We start from the raw sequence: 26,135 nt of genomic DNA, 5'->3' as shown, positions 1-26,135 counted from the left end.
TCGAATTAGAACTCAGGGCCCCATTCGGGGCATTGGCGTTGCGTTTTGAAATACCACGCGGCCCTGCAGGGAAACTGGAACGCTAAAAGGCAAGTACAGACACCGCCTAATCACGGGTTAGTTATCCACGTGCGAAACAAGTTAAGATGATATTTTCCACAATCCATTCAATCGCGCGGTCTTCCGAATCTTACGAGCAGCGTTCAACGTATTCTACGTTGAACTTCTTCTGCACCGCACGCACCCAACCGTGCTAATCGTAGGTGCGGGGGGGTAAGGACAACAAACTAAACACTAAAACAGCGTTGGTTCCTCAACAGCAAGCAACCTGAATTGGTTTCAACAAACCTTGAACAGGATTCAGGCCTGCTGAAACCAACACTACCCGATGGTTATAGAACAAGGATCCCTCCCCGTGTTAAAAATATATGCGTGAGCCTTAGTTCGAGTGTGGAAACTGTACAACTGTAATGCACGGCAAACACGTGTGTGTTCATACACCAACGTTAGTATGGCCAAGGCGTGGCTATCTCGTTTCCTGCCTGCTCTGTGGTTGGGGGAGTAGGGTAAGATTGGTGGTTGTGTTTACCACATTGGTGGAAAAAACCCAAACTTTTCCAGCGGCAGGCATCGGGTTTTTTCTTTAATACAATTAAACCCGATTTTGGGGAATTAAAACCTGGTTTAATGAATACGAAACTCTGATCCAAGGCTTAGGCTGCTTCCTCGTCGGTGCTGCTATCGTACTCGGGGCAGTCGGGCACGGGGTAGTCGTAGAATGCGGCGGGCAGGTTGGTCGTGATGAACACGAGGAGCTTCTCCTGCACAATCGTGGGCGCCAGTGAGTTCCTTCGCTTGGAATGGATGAAGCCCATCGTTGAGAAGTTGGCGAAGGTCGGTTCTGCAATTAGAACCAATCAAACCGGATTTCTCCCAATCTCAGATGATCGGGATTAATATAAAAAGACAATTAAACCCGATTGTAAAAAAACCCGACTGTGCCACCCTTGGTTTACCAGTTTCACTGCGGTCTGAGTTGTCGGAGCTGGTTTGCACCCAAAGCCCTCTCGTCCTCCAAGACCTCCACGTGTCCGTGCTGGGGGTGTCTGCTACTTCAGCAGTTTTTTCTTGCCGTGGTTGTCCCACCTGATGACGATTGCTTGTGTTGCGATCTAAACGTCGTGATCTATTAATTTTCTACCTAAGTGACTTTACCGAAAGAACCAAAGAGTATGCATTCCTGCAGTTACGAAAGCTTCAAATCAAGATTGCGAGTGTATTATTTGGTGTACGACTTTATTATCATCGTCGTCGTCACCATCTTCACAATCCTGTATAGGCTTACCTCGTTAAATGCGGGAGGCCATAGACACAATTCAAAGGTTCACGACACTGTTAAACAAACGTGAAACGTAAGGCGGACATAGCAACGATAAGATATGCTTTGTTCCTGTTTATTCGTGGCTCTGCTGTGTTTAAACAGTACCGAGGAAATGCTGTGATGCCAATCTAGACACGCGTCTTTAGGGCGCGTGGCTGCGATTCATGTCCACGCGATAAACTGCTGCGTTGTGCGGTCATTTGTGAAAGCCAGGTCGCTTGTGTATAAGAGCTAAGTAGCTCAGTTGGCCTTAACTGGTAAAACACAAGTTTCTTTTCATTATACGACAGTGCTGTTTAAGAATTTAGAAGGGGGGAGTTGTGGTCCTTAAGTAGGGGGGGGGGTTTGCCCCCCCCCCCAACGCTACGGGACTGGATCATCAGCCGTAATCTATCCACTGCTGGTGTAATTCCTCTTTAGCCCACGCCATCGCAATCTCTCTTATGTAGCACGATCTGAACTCGGGGGACTGATCGTGAGTCATAACGATGATTGGTGGGCGTCACAACGTTCCCGGCACGTGCTTCAGGTCGCTCTCTGATCATGGGCCATCTGAGTTCGAATCAGGACCGCGGCTAACATCAGGAGCCAGCGTCGAGTGATGTATGAACTGATCCTGAACTTGACTCATCCCCCCCCCATCCCTCCAAGCCCGGTGCTGATCGTTGCCAAGCTTGTCATTCGGCTTTCCAAAGGCTACTTTTGTTTTGAATGTTTTCCAACATAACAAACGTGCATGAATGGTATTGGCCAAACATGTCAATGCAGGACCTTTTATAAAGGGCGTGATGTATTTACTCAAGGACCAATTGGGTTTCATAATCATGCTCCCAAATGGTACAATAACCCGGAATACATCACCACAATTTAAAGTCCGCTATGAACGCGCCGCGCAGTGCACGCGGTGTAAACGAGAGGCCGAGTAGCCAAACCGGTCGTACCAGTGCTGCGTGGGATTTGATGCGCGCGCCACATCGCAACACGTCCACCAAAGGACGTGAACCTCGTTCGCCTTCGCACCAATTAAAATTGTTTTGCCTCTCGGAACGTCAAAGTGTCTCCCCGCTCGTCTCCATCCATCGGCCCATCCAGAGGCACTGGTTGAACTTAATACAATTTTTTGTGGCTGAGCTCAGTATTTCTTTAGGACATGCACAGTCGTCTCCCAACGAAGTGGCACTTGTTTTAGAGACCCAGGAGATGTTTTTGCCACCTGGATAGATCATCCACTCATCCACTTAGGTAAATACTTATCCACATAAACCCCCTACTACCCACACCCCCTCTTTGTTTCTCCCTAATTTAGTTTAACTTTTACTGGCCAGGATACTGACAGGGTCAGGGTGTAACAATTACAACCACTGGACTAGGAGGTCATTAGTTCAATCTCCCATGCAGCAGTTGAAAAATTGGCGAAACTTCCTTTGACGAATTCCCCCCCCCCTTACCCAGCACCCTCCCCTCGTCCCTGGTAGATCGCATATGGTGGGGTAAAATATGAGTACTCACCTTCTAAGATTGTCTTTTCATCATATAAGTGTAGGCCAAAATGCCCTCTGGAGTGACTCTGTAGGCCTACTCTATTGGGAGGGCTTTTTGCCCGCAGTGGCGTGAGCGAGACTTTTCAGGGCTGCACCTTCAGCTGTGAACCACTTCGTGAGGTTTTGACGACACTATACAGAGTGAACCATTATGGATAACCCACGAACATTATAGACATGGGGATTCATTGTAAAAAAAACACATTATTTCAAAGCCTCTACAATGTCTACATGTCCCCCAACCAACAACCTCAGTACACGTATTAGCCAGGCGGTGGTGGTGGTGGCTATGCACGTGGCTGCCTGTAATCCAGCACTGTGGAGGTAGCAGCGAGGGTTGGTGGATTAACGCACAAATGTCGTGAAACTCCCTCGCCATGGGCATCAACGTGCTATTCCCATTGACTCGCCAGGAGCCTGCGGTATAGCACACACGTGGACTCCACCTGTGCCGTATTTATGGGATAGAGTGTTTCCCCTTCGCACGTGCGATTTCTCTGGGTGCTCCAGTGTCCTCCCACGTGTAAGCGCTCACGAATTGGCCGATGACACCTTAATATATAGAGGACCGCAGAGCCTTGGCAATTGCTGGTAGTGCCGGATCACCACGTGGCTGCCTTCTCGCTTGTCTGTGGTTCCTCATTGTGACTCTGAGTCATTCCCTCACGACGAGAATGAGGAAATTCTGTGACGGTGGGCGTCTTACAAGTTTAAATTATTACATTATTATTAATTTTCCTAACTCTCCTCTGCAAAGTAGGGACGGAGCCATCGTCTGCTCTATTCAGTCACCTGTTGAGAAGAGCATAAGACATGTCTATGATAAACTGTGGCAAGATGTTGACTACCTCGCCTGGTATACAGGAGGTCGTAGGTTCGATTCAGACACTGACGCCTGCTGTATATTTGGAGTTTGCACGTTCTCCCCGTGGTCGAGTGGATTTTTCTCCGGGTCCTCTGTGTTTTCCCTCCACATTTAGAATCGTGCGTTTAGAGCATTTTGCTGGTGGAAATTTCCACGTGTCAAGCCACTTCGTTGAGTTATCATTTGTGGCCAGGTCGCTTCTGAAAAAGAGCTACACAGCTCAGTGAGCCTTACCTGGTCAAAAAAAAATGTTTGTAGTTTTTAGTTTAGTTTAAAAACAATGGGGTATTAGTAAAAGAAATTGCGCTACACAATCACTCGTTAGCGGAACTGGGAAAAACGTCCCAAAGGGAGGGGGGCTCCTTTATGAGAGTCTTGGAACTGAGAGAGGCTTTCCTGGGTAAATAAAGGACATTATTTTTATTATTTTAATCACCAGCCATGGTCAATCCACTGATGGATAAATGCCCCCCCGCCCCCCCCCCCCCCAGAGCCGCCGTCGCCACCACCACTGATGGATCACCGCGACACACCAAAAAGCAGAGCCGTTTTCATCTCCCCATTATTATTATTATATTCCCTACTGTATTATACAATGGGTGTATTTACAGTCATCTTACATCATCAAACATTTAAAACTTGGAAGAAGAAAAAAAACACTGCTTTGTTTTTTTTCGGCGCTGGGCCGTAGAAACAACATGTCTGCGCGTTCATTCTCCCTGCCAGACATTGTTCACGTCCCGGATGCCACGCGTTCCATTTCTTCCGAAGAAATACAACACCCGGCGACAGGCCCTTCGTACGTTCGCACGTGGGTACAAGGAGCGGCCAACATCGGTGGCGAGCGATATCCGAAATAGTTTGGGTCCTTCAGTCGCCATCCTCCCCGTCGCCACCACCATCATAACCGCACTGACCAGCGTGGTGAAGTATGGTCAAACAACCCCCCACGATTTCGATTTAAAGCTTTCGTGACTGCAGGGATTCATCTACTTGGTTCTTTCGGTAAAGTCACGTAGAATGGAAATAATAAAATAATAAAAATAAAACATAATAAAATAATTCTCACGACGTTTCGGCCACAACGCAAGCAGCCGTCATCAGGTGAAGAACAGGTCTGTCGAGACGACAGAGTCTGAATGACACACCCCAGACTTGGAGCGTACATTTAAGCTGGGAGGGAGGAGGAAGGGCGCCTTGACAAAATAATTTGCATATCAAGAGGAATTTGGCATATTTATGGGAAATGCAGATATGCGATTAGTACTACTTGTGAAATGCGTAGGAAGTTTGGCGAGGGGTTTAAAGTTATGTTTTGCCCGTGCATTATGCAGGATTAGCAGCATCAAAGGGAGGGGATAGGGGGAAGCATTAATAAAGGGAAGGAGTGTTAATAGTCTGTAGCTGCAGTAACTAAACCACCACGTAAACAACTAAAGTATAAACTACATAGTATCATCAGTATACTAAATATACTCTCCACCCCACGAGTGACACGGCAGTGCTGTGCACGCGTGTCGTTCCGTCGCGTAGCGCTCGGTGTGCCGCGAATCGGTCCTGGGCCTCCCTTCGGTTGACTCAGCCTCAAATGAGTACCTGGTGCGGCGTGTAAACATCGCCACCCACTCCCTCGTGTGACGTGCTGGCCTTCATAGGTGCTCGCTAACAGCACTTGCCCCAACATTTTGTTAAGGCTATACGGGGGATCTTTGTCTTTTTTTGTTAGGCATGTGTCACATGACAGCTCTGGACTCCCTTGTGTACGAGATGCTCCATCTCAGGAAATTGCCCAGAGTGAATAGCTCAGTGGCTCGGCGGTAGAGTGAGCGGTTCCCAGTGGAAAAGTCGCGAGTTCACATCCTGGGGTAGATAAAATAGGTACCGCTTTGTGGGGAAGTCAACAGTGGTTGTCCTGTGGATAGACTAGCCCCCACCATGGGAATGTGGAATTTCCCCTACTGCCTCAATGCTCATTTGGCGAGGAAATGTCTCTGACATTTGACTTTGGGTTATATCCCGTGATAACTTTAACAGCCTAGACAACCGAACTAAGAGTGATGTACAACACTAAGGGGCCGTCCATAAATGACGTCACGCGATTTTGGACGATTTTTGACTCCCCCCCCCCCTTCGTCACACGGCGTCACAAAAAGTCAGACCCCCCCCTCAAATATGACGTCATAAAGCTCTGCCCCCCAAAACATTTAACATGCTTCAAATCGTTGTTTTATATTATTTTATTATTTCCCTTCTACGTGACTTTACCGAAAGAAACAAGAATATGCTTCAAATCGCTTTAAACTATTGTCATTGTAGTGCGTATTTAATGTGCCGATGCACTCTGATGTTGTAGGAGAAAACATGTATTAAAAAAGTCTATTTAATTAAGTAGAACGTGTTGTCTATATTTATTTAAAGTTGCGCATTTTGATGTGACGTCACATTTCTCAAACCCCCCCCCCCCCTCGTCACACATCGTCACAAATGTCTGACCCCCCCCCCAGGTGCGTTACGTCATTTATGGACGGCCCCTTACACACGCGTTCATACAAGCGTATACCCCTAGTGTATACACGTGCATTAACAACACGCGCGTGTGTGTGTGCATAACAACAACAACACTCCTACAACTACGCGTGTCAGTGCACGTGTATTAGTGCGCGCGCTTTAAACACCACTTGCCGGTATGCTGCCACGTGTCGGCGTTGGCACACTTTGCCTTGCGGGGCTGGTTGGCTGACCAGCACGGACCCTTCGCGATGTGTCTGTGTGTGTGTGTGCCCACCGGAGCCTCTGGGCATTAAGCGGTGGGCGGGTGATGTGATGTGTGTGTGGGGGGGGGTGTCGCTAGCGGCGTGCGTGCGGGTCTCTGGTATTGGATTACAGCGGAGGCAGGGGCGGTATGGTTACGAGAGAGCGAGGAGGGAGGCTTTTAGAGCGCCACCACAGCCAATTCGTGTGGAACAGTCGCGATCAGTCGGCCAAGGCCACCACCGGCTCGGCAGCTGGCAGAGAGTTCCGTGGGCAGCGCTCCGTTTGGCAGGGGGGTCCCGGCCGCTGCAAGGTTTGCGTTTGAGCGCTCAGGTAAGTCCAGGTGTGAGGAGTCTGCAAACTCCACCTCGGAGGGCAGTAGAAGCTCGCGGCTGTGTTTTTCTGCTCCTTGCCCCGCGCGCTTATCCAGCACTCTTGAAGCCAGGGTTGTTGGTGGATGACACAGATGAGTGAAATTCTGGGCTGCGATATCACCATCCCCTTAGCTTGCCAGGGTACGGCAGTACAGCAAGTAGGTTCATTTCTATCTTCACGGGGATCACACCTCTCCTCCCTTGCATGCGCATGTTCTATCCTGATACTCTGGTTTCCTCCCACATGTATACATTCTCATGAATGGAATTTACCAAATATCCCAAAATAGGATCACAGAACTCGGGCGATTCATGGCCCCCGCTTTGGCAGCCTTCCCGCTCGTCTGTGCAGCACTTTGCAAATATGTGTATTTTATTTATCAGTTTGGCAGGACGTCTGGCGTTACGCTGCACATACTGGGAGCTTATTAAGGCGCTGGACTGACATTGTGCTGGACAACACGAGGGGCAACACGACAACACTTCGGAAAGAGCCGCGCGGCACAATCGCGGAAGCGTTGCGCGGTAGTAGGTACGACCAACCCATGGGGTTTTCAATTCTCAGATTGACTGAAATGCGATGGCGGTGAGCTCATGTTGAGTGGCTTCTTTAGCAGAGGGGCGCACAACGCACGCAGCTTCTCAGATCTGGTCATCATTACATGGTGGTGATGATAAAATTGTTGTTGTAAAATTTTGACTTAAAACTTTCGTTACCGCAGGAATTCATCTTCTTGGTTCTGTCGGTAAAGTCACGTAGATAAAAAACAAAAACAAAAAAAATTCTAAAAGAACATTATATTATTTTAAATGTTATTTTGATTAAAAATTCAATATTAAAACATTTAAGTAAAATGTTATTTTATTCTTTAACAAAAATTTGTATTTAATTTTGTAATTTATTTAAATTTTCTATCTATGTGACTTTACCGAAAGAACCAAGAATATGAATATTGTTGTTATTGCGCTTCTTTACCCAGGAAATCCTCACGGAGTATCGTGACATTCTTTTTCAGGAGGGTCCTGCCACGTTTTCGCAGTATGGGCCCAATTATTGCCGTGTACTTTCCAACGGAGTCACTTGCAGATAACTCTTCCAAACTTTTTTCAAACTTTGGACGATGACACCAGCACACGATGAGGCCCCACTCTTGCGAGTGACCCTACGTGATCTGGAACGTCCGCCGTGAAGCGGGCGGCACTTGGTAGTTTGGTAGTGTTTGATGCGGGGGTATTCATCGTGGGGGGGGAGGGGGCGCTGGATTCGAACCGTGGGCCTCGGTAACAAAGGGGCGGACGCGGCAACCTCCGGGCAGCGTCACGGACATACTTCACCACCAATTGTCGCCCCCCTCCTCCCCCCCGCGTGGCACCTGGGGCTCTGTAACACCCGAAGTGGGATTTTTTTCTTTCTCAAAGCGGAGTGGCTGGATGAAGTCTCGCCCGCGTAGATATCGAACCCTTGACGCTCGGGCGTCAATGGTTCGATATCTATGCGGGGACCTCAACCATAAAACTGGAGAGGTCTACGTATGTATGTTGAACTTCTTTTGCGCCGTACGTAACCAACCGTACACCGTGTAGAGTAAATACATGTAGGATACAATCCCCCATATAGCCTGCAGAAGGGGGTTGGTGGCCAGCACTAGGCCCGGCCACCTTTGTCTCCCCAGTCGTGATGTTCACCCCACCGCACCTGGTACTCATTTTAGGCCGAGTCAACCTGGAGGACCAGTCCAGATGCTCATCAACGATGTTGGCCGTGAGCGGGATTAAAATTCGGGACAAGCGGGTTCGATGTGCGTTGTGCTAACCGCAGCACGACCGCTCCCCATGCGTGTGTTTACATACGCAGGATGACACGCCTGTTCCCAGAACGACACAATTCCACCCAAAGTCCAGGGATGGAAAAACAGTGCCAAACGTTTGCGTCATCAGACAGCTGTCTGAAATGTTGGCATAACATACATAGTGTAAAAAAAAACTAATTGGTGTTTAAGCAAGCAAAAGCCCATTGCTATCCATTAATATAGCATGCAATGCTACACTCTATGTATATTGCAGGCCACAGTATATTTTACAACTATTTTTGTAAATTGTGGAAATTAAGTCGGCTTCTTATTACGCCTTCACCATGGTTACAAATGCCATGGTCGCTTTGCTCCTTCATTGCTCCACCCATGTCTACCAGACTCACTGTTTCATCTCATTCACCATGCTTCAGGTCACCACAACTCACTCACTCACCCACCCATTTAATCACCCGCCCACCCACCCACCCACTCACTCAATCATTCACTCACTCGCCCGATCACTCACACACGCACCCACTCGCCTAATCAAGCAGTCACCCACACACCCACACACCTATTCACTCACTCACTTATCCACTCAACCATTCACTCACTCACCTGATCACTAACACACTTACATATTCAAACAGTCACTGACACACTCACCCACCCATTTACTCACTCAATTACCCACCCACTCAACCATTCACTCACTCACCCATCCACTCACCCACACACCACCACACTACAGGCTACACAACACGTGCCTCCTCTGCTTCGTCCCTCACACTGCTGCACTTTACAATTCCTTCCCGTCATCTCCTTTCCCAAGCTCCTATAATAATAACAACAACCTTGAATGTATATACGTTGAACTTCTTTCGCATCGTACGTAGCTAATTTCAGGAAACGTAGTAGCTCTGTATCTCTTACAACTGTGACAGTGCTGATTGTTGCTGGCCGCTGGATGTCTTTTGCCTGTGCTCAGGCCAAAACATCTCGCCACGGTGGCCACCTCGCCTGACATACAGGAGGTTGTGGGTTCGATCCCGACCCTGACCTCGTCGCCTGAATATTTGGAGTTTGCGTGTTCTCCCCGTGGTCATGTTTTTTTTCTTCGGGTCCTCCAGTTTTTCCCCTCCACATTTAGAAACATGAGTTGAGAGTAAACTAAACTACACTAAACAGTTGTTATTTAATCAGGTAAGGCCCACTGAGCTGTATATCTATTTTTGAGAAGCGACCTGTCTGTCACAAATTGTTATACATTTTCATATGATGATAAGCCACTTAAATTTCGATTTTAAAGCTTTCGTGACTGCAGGAATTCATCTTCTTGGTTGTTTCGGTAAAGTCACGTAGAATGGAAATAATTAATTTTATTATTTTATTATTTCCATTCTACGTGACTTTACCGAAAGAACCAAGAAGAAGAAAAGCCACTTCATTGGGCGACGATTTGTGAAAGCCAGGTCGCTTCTGAAAAATAGATATATAGCTGAGTGGGCCTTACCTGGGAAAACGTTTATATAGATAGATAGTTTAAAAGACATAGTTTTAAACAGTTAACCAATTGGTCGGCACGCACGTACGACATTAACCTCAGATGCTCCACCGCGCCTCCATGCAAATTGGTTGGCACAACTTTCCGTCGCGAACGTGGCCAACGGGTTTTAAATAGCCGATAACCCCCTCCCCCCGCACCTGCAGAATGCCGACACGTGTAGCGTTTCACACAACGCTATTTATACATGCGGCACGGTATATATATGTATTTAAAAAAAAACTCTACACCACTGATGGCGAGCCGTGTTCTGAGCAAGCCGTCCGAACGCAATCATTACACCTCCACAGCCTGCTACACAATACACAACAAATGCTGTAGTGTCACCTAATTTCATAGTCGGAGGGCGGGGGGCGGACAATATATCAGGGCGGTAGGGGTCACGACACACGCGATGTTAAACGAAACTTCAACTGAAAGTTAGAATGCCGAACAGAGTAGCGATGTGACCTGCTTGTCGACCCGTGCCTTCTTGCTTGGTCTCCGTGACCCCCTGTTCACGGTGGCTAGGAGATGTTAACTACCTCGCCTGGTAAACAGGAGGCCGTAGGTTCGATCCCGACCCCTGACGCCAGCTGCTGTATATTTGGAGTTTGCGTTCGAATAACCCTGCAGATCAATTTGGTGAATTTGGTTGAAAGTGAGTAGCTTGCGCGCGTGCATATCAGAGCACCGTGAAACTGCGCCCGCCTTTGAGAAGTTGCGCACAGTTTATCACAAAAGCTTTTTTTAAATATCTATTTTTGGCAAGAGAACGACATTGTCTCTGCAGCTACTGTGTGAATTGTCTCCGTGTCTGACACAGCCGTGCACTTAGGTGTTGATACTGCATAAATGCAAATTGTGACTCATGACAGGGCGTAATGTATTACACATTTGTTAGCATGAATAAATAATACAGTTGTACGCTTTATGTGCAGTGAAGTTTGGCCGTTATAATTTAATGTGCAAGGAAGCTGCTGCGGTGTAATGGTCAGCGCCCTGGACAGTTTGATTCCATCTCCTGGTGCGGCAAGTTTCTTAAATGACCACCCACCCCCTTCACCAGCAGTGTAAATGGGTGTTCCGCAATTAGTCGATCTACAAAAGCGTTAATGTAATGTGTTTTTTAATACGCTTGCATTTTGATTATTTATCCCGGGGAGCCACACTGAGTCCCAGAAAGATTTTTCAGTTCAGATTATTTTGAAGCACGCTGTGAGCCAAGGAGCTCTTAAATCGGGGTTAATCAACATAAACGATAATCCTACAAAAGTCACAGTTAGGTAAGTCAATAATAAACAATAACAGATAAGAGTAAAAAAATAGCAAGCAAATCATAATCGCAATAGGAAAATTCTCTTTTTTTTTAAGAAAAATTCAGTTAAATTATAGATTGTCATCAAATACCAGGAGGGTCCTACATTGGGTTTTTATTTTAAGATACTTTCAACTCATTAACGATGAGTTGTTTATGCAAGTGGGAGGAAACCGGAGCGCCCTGAGAAAACCCATGCCCGCGAGGGGGCAACGCTCGATCCCCATGCAGATGGACACAGATGGTGATTAGTCCGTTTTCTGTACTGCCTCCCCCTTGCGAGTCAGGGTAAGTGGCGCCTTGACGCTCACGGGGAGTTTGACAACTTTTGTGCTGTGATCCTCCAACCCTCGCTGCCTCCACAATGCTGAATTACAGGCAGCGTGGAAGCCACCGCCTGGCTAATCATTTACTGAGCCACCAACCCCCCCCCCCCCCCTTGTGTCTGTCATGCAGTCTGTTACTCCATGTACACAGGTAGTACATTAAACCTGACTCACGATGTGTGCTTTGGCAATGAAGTGCCTTTGTTGAAAAGTCATGATCGTCCTTACTCTTATAAAGCAGATGTGTGTTCTCCACTTGGCAAGAATCGTCAATGTTGACGCTGTTTGCCTGTTGACGTTCACCCAGAGTTACCATGAAGCGTGGTACCCATTTGGATCTCTCTCCGATCACTGCGGCCCTTCTTCGTGTTGTACAGCGGCCCGCGGGAGGCTTCTAGGCAGAACTTCCCCCATGCGCTGAGAGTGATGTTAATCGCATGACGTTCAAACCAATATTTTATGTTCATTTTCAGAGCTCCAAAGTGTGTGTGTGTCCAGTCATTGGCGATTTGGGCTGCGAACATAAACTGACTACACTTGAGAACACAAGTTTAATCACAAGCAGCTTGCCTGGAATTGAACCCAGGCTCTGAGCAGTTCCAGCTCTCTGCTCTGACCTCCTCTGAGCCTCCCAGCTACCTCCACCCCCCCTCCACCCCATCATTATTTTGAACAGGGACAGTCCGCGACTCCCGATCATTACGGAGACAGACAATAAATTATCTGAATCTCCACTGGTGGCGGCCTCAACGCTGCCAATTTGGCATGCCACTACTGATGAACTCACGCCACCCGTGATGACAGCCCCTCAATTGATGAAGCAACTTCACTTTGTCAATAATCCACTGCAAGATGAAGCCCCCCCCCACCCCCTACCCCCCACGTATTGGTTATGGAGGGGTTTTGTTTTCACCATACTTCACCACTCTGCTCAGTATGGGTTAGTGAAGGGACAAGGGGGTGGAGACAGAAGAGGGCCAGTTCAGATGTCACTGATATTAGCCGTGGCCGGGATTCGAATGCAGGTTACCACCAGAGTTACCATAATGCAGTGCGCTAACCAGTGTGCCACCATTTTACCCCAGTCACGCGCTTAAACAGTGGATGGAATGCATTTTAATTCAATTTTGGAGGATTTCCGGCATCGATGTATTTTTCTGTATTCAGTTTGAACGCCGCAGGACCTAGAAAAGGTGTGTGACGTGCCAACCTTCATGGGCGCTGCTCGCTAATAGCACTTTTCCTTGCGGCCTGTGAAGGCTGCACAGATGGAGTCTTCAGCGGCCATCGAGTGAATCGCTGGGGCACGGCGATCGTCCACTTGCCGAGTGTGCGACGAGCGCGGGGGTGAGAGGCTCGCGGTCCTGATGGTTACCCGCCATGTTTCACCAGATGTTGCGGGCCGCTGTGTTTGTCGAGCGACGCCTTGGCGGGCTGGGGGTCGCGCGTCTCCCGCAGCCGGCGGGTACGGAGCTCGCACCAGCGGCGGCGTGCTCTCCCGTCGCGTCACACCAGCCGGCGGCTTGACACCCTTGATGCTGCGGCGCACCATGGTGAAAAGGAATCTCTGCGAGATCATGAAGCTATGGGGCCAGATCATGAAGGTTATAATCCTCGTGGCAGTTTTGCTCTCCTTCCTGATATACACGGTGCATCACACCGACGACCACTCGGACAGTTTAAAGGACATGTGGCTCATGGAGCCCTCTCTGAGCACCTCCAAGCTGGTCCAGTGGCAGATCAGTGCCGCCGAGTGGCAGGCCGCCGACAAGGAGCTCTACGACATCCGGTGCAGCGAGATCCTGCAGCAGGATCCGCGAGAGATTGGGAAAACGCTGAAGATCCGGAAGAAGACGATAGTCGACCTGACCGACGAAGACGTGCTGCTCCTGACCGACGACTGCCCGGTGTTTTTGGAGACGAGGAAGTACTTCTCGAAGCACGTGTCCGCGGAGGAGAGAGACTTCCCCATCGCGTATTCGATCGTCGTGCACAAAAATGCCGCGTCGCTCGAGCGCCTGCTGCGTGCGATTTTCGTGCCGCAGAACGTCTACTGCGTGCACGTCGACGCCAAGTCGTCCGCCACGTTCAAGTCCGCCGTGCAGAGTCTCGCCAAGTGTTTCGACAACGTGTTTGTAGCGTCCAAGCTGGAGGAGGTGCACTACGCGCATATTTCGCGCTTGCAGGCCGACATCAATTGCCTCGCCGACCTGCTGAAATCGCCCGTGCGTTGGAAGTACGCGATTAATCTGTGCGGGCAGGACTTTCCGTTGCGGTCCAACCGAGAGCTCGTGAGCGAGTTGAAGGGCCTGCAAGGCAGGAGCATGCTGGAGACGGGCAAGCCGTCGGCGTACAAGCAGCAGAGGTTCACGCGCAAGTTTGTCCTCGCCAGGAGGGATTCCTCCCTCCTGGCGTTGCAGGACACACAAACGGCGCTGGCGCCGGCGCCGCACGGCCTCCAGGTCTTTGTCGGCAGCGCCTACTTCGTGCTGAGCCGGGAGTTCGTCCGCTTCGCGATGACGAGCGCCGTGGCGACGGATTTCCTGCGCTGGTGCGCCGACACCTACTCGCCCGATGAACACTTCTGGGCCACCCTGGCGCGCGCGCCGCAGGCCCCCGACGGCGGCGGCGGCGGCGACGTGTCGGACCTGCAGAGCAAGACGCGGCTCGTCAAGTGGAGCTACCTCGAGGGGCGGCTGTACCCGGCGTGCACCGGGCGGCACGTGCGCAGCGTGTGCATCTACGGCGCGGCCGAGCTGGGCTGGCTGCTGCAGGACGGCCACTGGTTCGCGAACAAGTTCGACCCGCACGTCGATCCCGTGATCGTCAAGTGCCTTGAAGAGGAGATCTCCAGCAGGCAGAATGCACGTGATTGATGGGAGTGCCTTCGCGGACGCGTGAGGGTCCACAGAGGAGCTGCTGGTGTTCGTGAGACGGGGCGGACCCGAAACCTTTGGTTCGACATGAAGGCGGGAATCATGCTGCCTTTCTGCTGCGTCGGTAGAGCTGGCGTGTCCATGGCAGCCTGGCCCGTGCCAAAGCGATTCTACAGAGTTCTTGACTCATTCTCGGCTCTCAGTTCCATACCGAGCTGTATCCTCAGAGCAAGGCTGGCCCCAAAGCCGGTCAGGGTCAACGTAGGAGCAAGAGGCACGTGCTGTGACATCACGGATTCGTCGGCCACGTGCGCGTTCAAATTGTGCAGTGGAAAATCACAAGACAAATTTATTTTAGCGTAAAATAGCCTACCCGATCCACAGATTAATGTTTTTTTATCGCTCTTCGCTGGTTAAGTTGTAATACTCAACCCCGAGCCCACCGGCTCCCCGCCTTATATAGCAACTCCCCCCCGAGGGGTGGGGCCGTGGGGAATCACAGCGCCGTCACAGCCCCCCAGGGCTAACCGTTGCGGACGTGGATGTAGGCACCCTTACGCATGCGGGCGCAAACACCCCTCGTGTGTTTGTTTGCCCTCCCGTAACACCCCTACACATGCATAGGACAAAGATAGCAGCCCTCCTCCTGCCAACAAAGTCCCTGGGACATACGATAAGTGTCGATAATGCGGTCGACGGCTGGACTCTGCTGAGTCTGGAAATAGGCGAGTTGTTTCCGGAAGATTTTGCCTGGGTTTGAAGTGCAGCTCAGGTCAACACAGTGAGAGCCTTGTTCGGTTAAAGATGATTTGAAAGTAACATATTTATCCATGTTTTACAAAGTGCACGACTGCACAGGGAGTGTTTGTGCCCTCTGCATGGTTTTAAAATTGGCTCATGTAAGTAGCGTATATATATTTTTGTATTGGCACATGAAGTGATGTGAGCACTGCTGGCTAAGTACGGTGCAAAAGAAGTTCTACATGCATGCAGAGGGGTTATGTGTTGCTGTGTGTATGTGTGTGTGTGTGTTTCAAACTGTTTAAACGTGGTCTTTTTTTAATGCATCTTGCAACTTCAAATAGAATATGTTTGGAAAAGTGAGCAGGAAGTGCCCTTTATATACCTGGGGTTGGGTTAATTTATTTCGTTATTGGTTTACCCGCTAGAATTCGGCAGTTTCTGAAATCACTGAGCTGGGTCCATTGGTACAATGCAGATGAGCAGAACTGTTTTTTTTATTGCTTTCCAACTACGGTTGAAACCCATGAGAGGTGTTTGCGTTAGATTGCGTAAATGTGTCGTTAAACCCGCCACCATCCTACGCAGCCAATTACTAAGGTGTGTCACGTCAACAAATAAAATCCAATTCGTTACTGTTCAGCACACCGCGTGTGTGTTGGAGGGTAAACCCACAACATTTACAATTTGAGTGCCGTAAAGCTGGTTGTTGTAATTAGCGCCGAAACGTCGTGCGACTCAAATTGTCAATGTTGTGGGTTTACCCTCCAACACACAAGCGGTGTGCTGAACAGTAACGAATTGGCACGTTTTGTTTACGTGTCAAACCTTACCAATTGGCTGTGTCGGGTGGTGGCGGGTTTCACGACGCATTTATATTCACGCGATCTTACCCAAAAACATCTATTACGCATGATCCATCCGTCTGTTCCGACGTCACGTGAAGCTGATCCAATCCAAGCCACATTGTTTTTTGTGCGTCTTGGGACCGACAGTGTTAAACACAAACAAATAAAGTAGCCAAAGGTATTGAAGGCCCTTGCACAAAAAAAACTGAGTGATACAAATGAAGCAATGAGTGGGTCACAATGCCAGGTGTCATTCAAATCATGAAAAGTATAATAAAAAAAAATAAGCAGAAGCGCGGTTTAAAAATAAAACTCTTTCTACTTTGTGCTTCGTCGCCAAAGTCGACGAATCAGCAGAGTTGAGCGGTGCAGGGCGATGGATGAATGATTGATGAGTGTCGCTGTCAACATGTGGCTTATAGTGGCCGGCCAGAAGCCAGGGGTAACCCTACCTGGCCGCAGTGACCGCCTGTTTCCATATTGTCCTCCAAATTTCCGTTTGGCTCGCGTGTGTGAAGCCCGCACTTTACTGGACGCGAGTCCGCATTCGTCTACGGTCCGGTGTCGCGAAATCCGACTCGCTGGGGAGGCCGAGGCGTAGGTAGATTCGTGACAAGGTCGGATATGAGATCATCTACAGAAAACGACGGTTCAGTTCATCGCGACTGAGATGGAACAGCTTTGAATGGTGGGGAAATTCTTTTTCTTCGTCGCCGTGCTTGAGAAGGAAGCGGACGCACGCGAGGTTAAGAGAATTAGTGACTGCGTACGCAAAGGTTTTTGGAACATCTGGTAGAAAATCACAGATTAGTTGGTCAGGGTGAATGTGATGGTCAGATGAGTGAAGTGGTGCCGTACTGCCTTTGTTTCGGTTTGAACGCATTGCAGATGGAAGTGTGGAACAAGTATGTGTAATGATGTACAGTGGACCTTGGGTTTCCATGAAAAGTGCATCCGTCAGTCTGATTTGTGTGTGGACGGATGTTTAAGCCGGGGTTATTGAACCACTTTTCATGGTCCATTTATGTTGATTTAACAGGGATGTTATGATGCACCACCAAACCCTTCTTGTAATTCAGGGTCCCGTTTCGATCTCAGAATGGTTTCACCCAAACACTGCGGCTGCAAGACGATGTTGCGTCCATCACAGGCGGCGCACACAGTCACGTGGCATTTCTCATACCCGCCAATCCGACGCGTGTACTGTGCGAGCTTTATCGATCGACGTCGATTCGATCGGTTCGGTGGTGCATCGTTCCAACCCCGTGGTGGTCATCAGAACTTCTGCACAGGTCACCCGGAGAGGCGGGCAGGGGGGGGTAGCAGTGGTGCACGGACAGCGGCTCTGTGGTTCGTGACTTTCTGTTCGTCCGTGCCGTGGGCCGGCCGTGGCTGTCGCACGCACGCGCGCTCGCGATCAATCCTGAACCAAGTCGGGTACATTTCACACAAGCACAGTCCGTACATTTCAGAAGTAAATGCTTTGATGAAAGTGGTGGGTTTTTTTGTTTGTTTGTTTGTTCATAATGTGTTGATGTTGTACTTATTAAAGTTTTATTTTCAATGCTTTGGTTCCCCTTCGTTTTTTTTTAATACATTTTTTTTTTAAACTCTTACTTGTGATTTTCAACGCATTGTTACATCCGCCATAAATGACCCCGATCGAACCGGGCCGATGCGTTCCTCACGAGTCAATTTTTTCTCACATCTCGTCGTGATGCATCGTTTGATGAAAAAAAAAAGACAGTGCCGTTTCGAATATTTGGCAATGCCGTATCTTCACCCCACCCCCACCAACCCCCAGCCACCCCACCGTGTTCTTGCAGGGCCTCCCCGCTCCAAAGTGGATGCAGGTTTTCGTTGGTCTTGGCTGGATTTGGCTTCAGAACCACCACCCAGTTCGACCGGATTTTTCATCGCGTGTGGCCAAACGAGTTGGAGCGAGAGGCTGCCAACTTTTCAGAGCTACGGCTGTCTCGAGACCTCGCCACGAGGTATGGGGGTTTCCCTGAGCAGTCAAAGCGACTCGTTCCAGCCAAACGTCTAACGACTCTTACCGGCCAGGCGGCGGCTCGCGATGGCAAGGGGGTGCGGGGTTCACATCCCTGGTTGACGGTTGACTCAGCCCATCATCCCTCCGGAGGGGGTCGATAAAATTAGTACCGATAGGCCAGGGAAGTCGACCGATTTTCCTATGGATAAACCCACCACCCCCGCCATAGGAATGTGGAATTCCCACCACTGACTCAAAGTTGTAAAGAGGAGACAAATACCACCTCAGTGCTCGTTTTAAAGACCCAACGCGGAAGATCCCCTGGGTTTGGTCTTCCACGAACTCGTGGTCCACCTCAAACCGCATCCACCGCAAAAAAACCGTGCATCAGATACCTGATGCACAAAATTTTAAATTAAAAACTCTCCAGTAGCAGCGTGCGACTGTGGTCATCCAGAACAGACCGTAACAATGTATAACGACGCAATGCCCCGATCTACAAATGCGAAGGAGACATCGGAGCGATACACAACTCCGCTGGCTCCCGGCGCGTTTGTCTGGGCTTGACCACCTGAACGTGAGAGTGTCGTTGTTGCACCGCGTCTACATCAGCAGCCACACGAAACAAGAAGTTGCTCAATCGAGCGTGAAATTATTGTGCCTGTGTACCTCACCGCAGATGACATTATGCCGACTTAGCAGGGATCTCCGGTGCTCCTAGTCTAGGCATTTAGTCGAACACTGTTCTGTTGTTTTGCACCGTTGCCCTGGTGACCTTTGTCATTCGGGATGAGGAATTCCTTACTGGCAATCAGACACCTTTAGTCGCGGTGGTGGTGTTGTTCCTGTTGTTGGTGCGAGTAAAGAGAGGTCTTTCTTGCCGCTTGGTAGGGAGGGGGGCGGTGTCGGGAAGGCCGTGTGGGTGGACGTGATGGTAAGGTCGCGACCAATATTATTCATAATCAACGTTTTTGGGTTAGATCGCGTTATTTATAAATGTTGTGGTTTCACGCTTCAACACACCGGTGGGCTAAAGCAGTGAACTATTTGTCTTTTGTCAACGTGACACTTTTTTGCTGATTGGCCGTGTCGGGTGGTGGAGGGTTACGACACATTTATAAATAACGCGATCTAAACCAAAAACGTTGATTATGGATTACATATCAGTTTACTGTGCGCAATGCTGAACATTTCGTCTGGCAGCACTATTCGACGTTTGTGTTAAGGATCCTGTAAAGGAGCGGGCCACTTGACATCCGGGCAATCGGAGTCGGTAGATAAACTCAAGTCTGCTTGGAAACCCCCATCTCTCTAAAGCGGCCTTCCCTCTTTAGGTTGGTCGGTTGCCCCTGGTTCTGTTTTTTTGTTTCACTGCTTTTCATGCATTTGCGCATTGGGGTCTTAGGGTGGAGGGCGCATTACACATTTGAAATATTATTGTTATTGTGAATTCTTGCTCACACTCAAACTGCTGGTCGAAGGGACCTCTTCTCTATAAAATGGGGGGCTCTAGCGAGCCCCCTCTGGGGGGGGGGGATTTGGCCACTTATCCCACGCGGGCCACACACCTTAGAAAGCGGTGCGAGTGCCTACATTGTACCCCACCACGTGCTACACCTGCCGATCAACTGTAGTGCATAAACTACTCGGTGGACAGAGGCGGAATAATGGGGATGAGTCGTGGGGGGGGGGGGAGAGATTTAAGAAACTTAACAGATTGATTCCAACCCTCTCGCCAGGAGGGGTGGGATCGAACCGTCGACGTCTGGATAGCGAGTCCCAACACGATCACCAAATAACATCGCAAACAGCACCCGCACGCGCGTGCGCTCTGCAGTTGCCCTCGAAATACGAGCGATCCACAGATACAGTATGCTGTTGGCATACGTAACGTATCTGAGATGCTGTTACCTCGGCTATTGCACTCTGACGCCAACAAGAGCTGGATTTTGATGACGGAGGCGAGCGGGACATTTGCCCAGGGTCCAAGACTCGCAGAGACCCCCATGAACCAACAAATACAAGACACTGCACACGTCGTCGTTTTTGTGTTTCATATGGGATTGTTTATTCTCATTATCCTTCTTAATAAAAGCAATACAAACAACACTCCCTTCGCTCATTGCTGACTCGTTTTAATTAAAATGTTGCAATGCCCCCCCCCCAACCCCATGTGCCATAGATTCACGCTCCACCACCCCGAAGGGAGTTCGAGTTATTCCTAACGTGGCCTCTCGGGAACGATAATAACCCTCCTCTGGCTCCGATTAGGGCACAGTTCACCATCGACAACGTGGGGTCGTGGCGTACGAAGAGTTACTTGCGACGGACTCAGCTCAATAGGCCTCAATTGTTTTTTTTTGTATGACTCTATTATTCTTAACGACAACAATCATAATAATAATAATATGTCCTGATGTGACGTCGTTCAGGGGGTACGCGCTTGCCCTGCAACTACATCTTGAGACGTTTAGGCATTTGGACGGGTCCACAATGGTTCGTGAGAGCGGTGGCCAAAGAAGGAGGGAGCAACAGCGGCTGTGATGATCTCCGGCGTGGAAGATGCAGCGATGATTTATCGGCCCTCGTGCAAGGAGGGAGGTGTGATGGATTCAGTTGGACCTGGGACCCTGCATTCTGACATCCTCAGCTCCACCTCGCGGATTGTTGCAGGAGCCTTGCTCGTTAGGGACCATCCATAAATGACATCACGCACCTGGGGGGGGGGGGGTCAGACATTTGTGCAATGTGTGACGAGGAGGGGAGGGGGTCTAAAATCGTCCAAAATTGCGTGACGTCATTTATGGACGGCCCCTTATGACAACCTCTTTGTGCATGGTGATCACCCGCATCCATGCTCTATCCAGGCTGAAACCTGCTTAGCTACCGACATCTATCGAGACCCCGGACCCATTCCGGGTGATTTGGTCGCATCAGAAATCAGACTCGGGATATTTATTCAGTCTGGAGGAATCCGATGAGCGATAAAGCTCTTGCTCACAGATGTCCAGTAGGGGCGAGTAAGAACGTTGTAACAACTGGTAATGATTGGGATTAGGTCCAACAAACACCCCCGTGAAATTCACAGCAATGGAGCGGTCACTTGCAGCATAGAGAACTATCATAACGCATCAGCCGTGATCAGTCCGCTGCTCGATAAAATACCTCCCCCCAAACGCGATCGGCTCCCAGTTCCGTGAAGAAGGTCGTCAACTCGGCACGTATTCCTCCAGGCCCCCCATTGACCTTCACCTTTTTGTTCTACGGACTCCGAGGTGTCACGGCAATTAACCGAAATAAAACAACAACCAACACACGACAGGTTAGGGCGCGGATTAAACGCACCGAGAAGAGCGACCCGCAACAACAACAACAACAACGCCGCAGGGTCGAGTTCCGATCGATACGAGGCTGTAACCTTTTTTTGTTGCGAGACGCTTTGTTGTTGTCATTAGGAGCCCCCCTGCGCGTCCTCTGAATTATGCATCGCAGACCGACCCCCCCCACCCACCCCTCACCATGAATAATGAATGGAGGCAGCAGCGCCGCCACAGAAATAGCGCGCGGCTCATCACCTGCTGCTGCTCAGTCCAGCGGGCAGCCGGGGCAGCGGCTCCCCGCTTGAGCCCACGGCAGACGCAGACGTTGTGGTTGGGCACAAGCAACGTTTCACCCCCCCCCGCCCCGTCCCCCTCGCCCCCCCCTGCCCCCCTGCCCCCCCCCCCACCCAACGCCCCCCCTGCCCCCCCCTCTTTGTCGGCCGATTGCGACCTCAGTGAGGCGGCTGAACTTTGACTCGGTTGCCCTGCGAGCTAATAAGTTGTTGTTATTGTTGTTGTTATTGCTGTCTCACTTGATACAGCTATCGTGCTGTGACGGTTCCACCTGAAGACGGAAGCTTGTGTTGCCTCCGAAACGTCGCGATTTTTATTTTATTTTTTATTTTACTTTCATTAATTTTAATTTTTTACCTACGTGACTTTATCGAAAAAACCTAAGAATATGTTATTGTTGTTGTTATTGTTGTAAATTATGACGTCACCTTGATGCTGCTCTATTGAAGACCGGAAGCAACAGGAGAGCTTCACCATTCTTGCCCGATGAAGCTGATTGTAATTATCAGCGAAACGTCGTACTACTCAAATTTTTAAAATGCTGTTGATTCTCTCTTCAGCACACCGGTGGGCTAAAGAAGTGAATTATTTTGTCCTTTGAAAAACGTGACACATTTTTTTTACTGTTTGGCCGTGTCGGGTGGTGGAGGGTTACGACACATTTATAAATAACGCGATCTGACCCAAAAACCTATATTATGAATAATATTGGTCGCGAAAGCCTACGTGTTAAATTGTTGTTGTTGTTGTTATTGTTGTTGTTATTGTTATTGTTCTTATTGTTGTTGTTATCGTTGTTGTTGTTATTGTTGTTATTGTTGTTGTTATTGTTGTTGTTATTGTTGGTTTTGTTGTTATTGTTGTTGTTGTTATTGTTGTTGTTGTTATTGTTGTTGTTGTTATTGTTGTTGTTGTTATTGTTGTTGTTATTGTTGTTGTTATTGTTATTGTTGTTGTTGTTGTTGTTATTGTTGTTGTTGTTATTGTTGTTGTTGTTGTTATTGTTGTTGTTATTGTTGTTGTTGTTGTTATCGTTGTTGTTGTTGTTATTGTTGTTGTTATTGTTGTTGTTGTTATTGTTGTTGTTATTGTTGTTGTTGCTGGCGCGCTTGCCTCACGCAGGGCGCCTTCTCTCACCTCGAGCTCTCGTGGCCTCACCACGTGCCAGTGTTTCTCCACTCGGATGCGAATGACAAACAAAACATTAGATAAGCACATACAAAGACATGCGGCCTTCATTGATGTACTCTATGCGCTTATCGATTTCGTTATGTAATATTCGGCACAACGACGCCAATGACTATATTGAGATGCAAATTTAATATTCTGACGACTGCGCACGCCTCACGATTGATATAAACAAAAGCCCCACCTGGGACAGACCCAGGTGCCGTCGCTTGATTGACTGCGTGATGGTTTATACTCCTTGACGAGATCAGCGAGGTTAATTGCGGTACGTTGGTGGCAAGCACTTTGCGCGCGGTGAGTGCGACCTCAAACAAGCAGCGTGAACAGACCGATTCAAATCCATCGGCGCTCGCTCCACTTAGCGTCGAAAGCGTGTTTCACATCCGCCAGGCGCGCGCCGATTGTAACAACTTCATTTGGATGGAGCAAAACAAGAAAGTGGGCGAATGTACGTGTTACTGAAACGGTGCTATCGTGCAAAAAAAACACTGAAAGGAAACTGAACTGGGGGGAAATAAAACACATTTCGAACGCCAGATCGCAAGGTCAGCATTTACTAACACATTGGTCTTGAGCAGCGGTCACTGTAATTAAATATTCATGGTCTGGGGAGGGACTTAAAAAGTGAAAATGCATATTCGTTCGAATCTCCGAAACTCAGCGATTTGCAGAGGCCCGTGGTGGATGCGCGAAAGGCGCCTCCGGTACGAGAGTCCCAACCCAGTGTAGCTCCTCGTGGCATAAAGACTAACAACGATAATGATTTCAACTTAGAACGCGCCGCTGCACCGATATTCGTTCATTGCCAAGAGACGGAATGACTCGGAGTCACGAGGAGGAACCACAGACAAGCAGGACAGCCAGCCCCAGCGTTGAGCTGGTGTTACATTTCATATCCCGCCCTCCCCAGCTCTGTGGTCCTCTACATATGAAGCTGTTATCGACCAATTGCCGGGTGTTTACGTGCGGCAAGAAACCGGCGCACGTGGAGAAAGACACGCGGATCTGTACAGTGTGTTGAACTTCTTTAGCACCGTACGTAGCCAACCGTGCCAATCGGAGGTGTGCGGTGTGAAGGAGGGGACAGCGAACTGAACACGAAAAGCAGTTCCCAGGACGATGACGCAAACAACGCTCCATCTCCCGTTGCTCCGGCAGGGGAGGGCAAGCCGCAGGAGCAGAATCATCGTGGGAGCTGAATGGCAGGCGAGGTCCCTGATACTTAAAAAAGCCCTTTGATAGGAACGGTGACCTTTAGAGGCAAGGAAAGGCAGTGTGCTTGTTTTGTAGATTGGTGGCGCTTCGTCAATCCACTGCTGGATGAAGGCATCCATACTTCATCCAGTTGGCAAATGCGAGTTTGTGCAGGGGCGGGGGGTGGAGATCTGACAAGACTGTGGATTAAGGGTTGATGCAATAATGTACATTCCGTTGTTATTGCAAGAATGTAAATCCATTTGTTACTACAATAATGTACATCCCTTTGTTACTACAACAATGTACATCCCTTTGTTACTCCAAACACATTCCTGCGGAGGCAGCTGGTAGGAACGTTGGGTTGCCCGGTCAATGGCCAGGGTCAACAGCGGCGTGGTGTATTCTGCAAACATGGCCGACTGTGAGGGCGGGCACAAGCCGGCGTGAGTAGGTTAGACGTTGAGTTTTATAAGGGCACCACGGGGTGACCAGCCCCTCCCCACCTCAGCCCCATCCCTCCCACCCCCCACCCAGCCCCACCCTCCCCACCCAGCCCCTCCCGCCCCTCCCCACCCAGCCCCTCCCCACTCTCCTCACCCAGCCCCTCCCCACCCTCCCCTCCCCACCCAACCCCACCCTCCCCACCCAGCCCCTCCCCACACAGCCCCTCCCTGCACGACGGACGGACGGACACAATAATCCCCTGTGGGCTGGTGTAACCAGGAGGTTCCTACCAGTATAATGTACATCCCTTTGTTACTGCAATAATGCACATCCCTTTGTTCAGATTTAACTCGCCACTGATGATGGTTGCCGTCTCTGGAAATCAAACTCACAGCGCAGTGTGCCCATCACTGTGCCACCAATTCCCCTTCGCATTAGACATCAATCACTGGGCATGTAATGATGCATTACAATATTTACATGTACGTTTTAAGTGATTTGTTTATCTTTGCTATGCTTTGCACTCCTGTCGTATTTTTTTGTATTGTTTGTCGTTTAAACTTTCAGGCCCGTGCCCCTACTGGGCATCTGTGCAAAGAGCTTTATAGCTCATCGGATTGCTCCAGTAAAAAATAAAGATTCTGATTCTGGCTTGTAGTGTAATACGCAATCATATTGCATCTTCTTTATTGCGCGCAATAATGAAGCCCCTTCCCGAAAAAACCCCCACACACAAACCAAACGGAAACCTGAAACGAAACTTACATAACATTAAAGTATCACTCAACACCCCAGCTTTGGTTATATAAGTGAGGTCATGTAATTGTTTGGCTAACGACCACGGCAATGCCACGGGTGAAGTGAAAGCAAATTGTAAGCGAGCTCACTCGGTGCAAACAAAATCCAGATGTTGTTGCGGTGCGGTGTGCTGTGCCGTGCCTTGAATTGCGTCGAGGACCAGGTGTGACGTTCCAGTTAGACCCGAGGCCACGTGGCTGTCAGAGGGAACTGTGGTCTCCATCAGTGCTCTTCATTGCTAGGCCCGCGGGCAACTGGCGTCTCCCTGGTGGCCTTTAAGTGCGGCCCTCGACATAAAACAAATGCGAAAACTGCCCTCATCATATCATGGGAGCATTTTTTTGGCCGTTATCAAAGTATAAAAAATAAGAATAGTTTTTTCCATGTATGGCAATGAAACAGATGTTAAGATGTTCAAACTCCAAATCGATACATTTTTGCAAGCAATTATGTCTGCATTAACCACACGTACTTGTGGTGAACATGCAAACATAACATTATCTGATAATATAATTGAGGACATTGTCTTTGAAACTGATTTGCC

At 49.2% G+C, this 26,135-nt stretch overlaps 1 protein-coding gene and 1 long non-coding RNA gene across 4 annotated transcripts; one reads left to right on the top strand and one right to left on the bottom strand.

Annotated features, from left to right (window-relative positions):
• Positions 1 to 836: 836 nt before the first annotated feature.
• Positions 837 to 4,251, bottom strand: LOC144731473 (uncharacterized). The gene is made up of 2 exons (XR_013587959.1): positions 1,017 to 4,251; positions 837 to 901 (listed from the first exon to the last, which is right to left on the bottom strand). It is a non-coding gene; the product is annotated as an uncharacterized LOC144731473 (long non-coding RNA).
• A 2,439-nt stretch (positions 4,252 to 6,690) lies between these two features.
• Positions 6,691 to 17,923, top strand: GCNT4 (glucosaminyl (N-acetyl) transferase 4). 3 transcript variants are annotated; one of them, XM_078612533.1, is made up of 3 exons: positions 6,691 to 6,871; positions 7,297 to 7,444; positions 13,285 to 17,923. In XM_078612533.1, the coding sequence occupies exon 3, from the start codon at positions 13,428 to 13,430 to the stop codon at positions 14,766 to 14,768; it is 1,341 nt and encodes a 446-aa protein (XP_078468659.1). In that variant the 5' UTR covers positions 6,691 to 6,871; positions 7,297 to 7,444; positions 13,285 to 13,427; the 3' UTR covers positions 14,769 to 17,923. The 3 variants fall into 3 exon arrangements, with proteins under 3 accessions (XP_078468659.1, XP_078468662.1, XP_078468661.1); XM_078612535.1 differs by lacking the exon at positions 6,691 to 6,871 and adding an exon at positions 6,878 to 7,070; XM_078612536.1 differs by lacking the exon at positions 7,297 to 7,444.
• The last annotated feature ends 8,212 nt before the right edge of the window (positions 17,924 to 26,135 follow it).

Source organism: Lampetra planeri, chromosome 39, assembly GCF_965212315.1.
Source record: "Lampetra planeri chromosome 39, kcLamPlan1.2.h2, whole genome shotgun sequence".
Taxonomy (NCBI): Eukaryota; Metazoa; Chordata; class Hyperoartia; order Petromyzontiformes; family Petromyzontidae; genus Lampetra; species Lampetra planeri.
The sequence above is the reverse complement of the archived record's forward strand: the minus strand, read 5'-3'. Positions and strand labels throughout refer to the sequence as shown.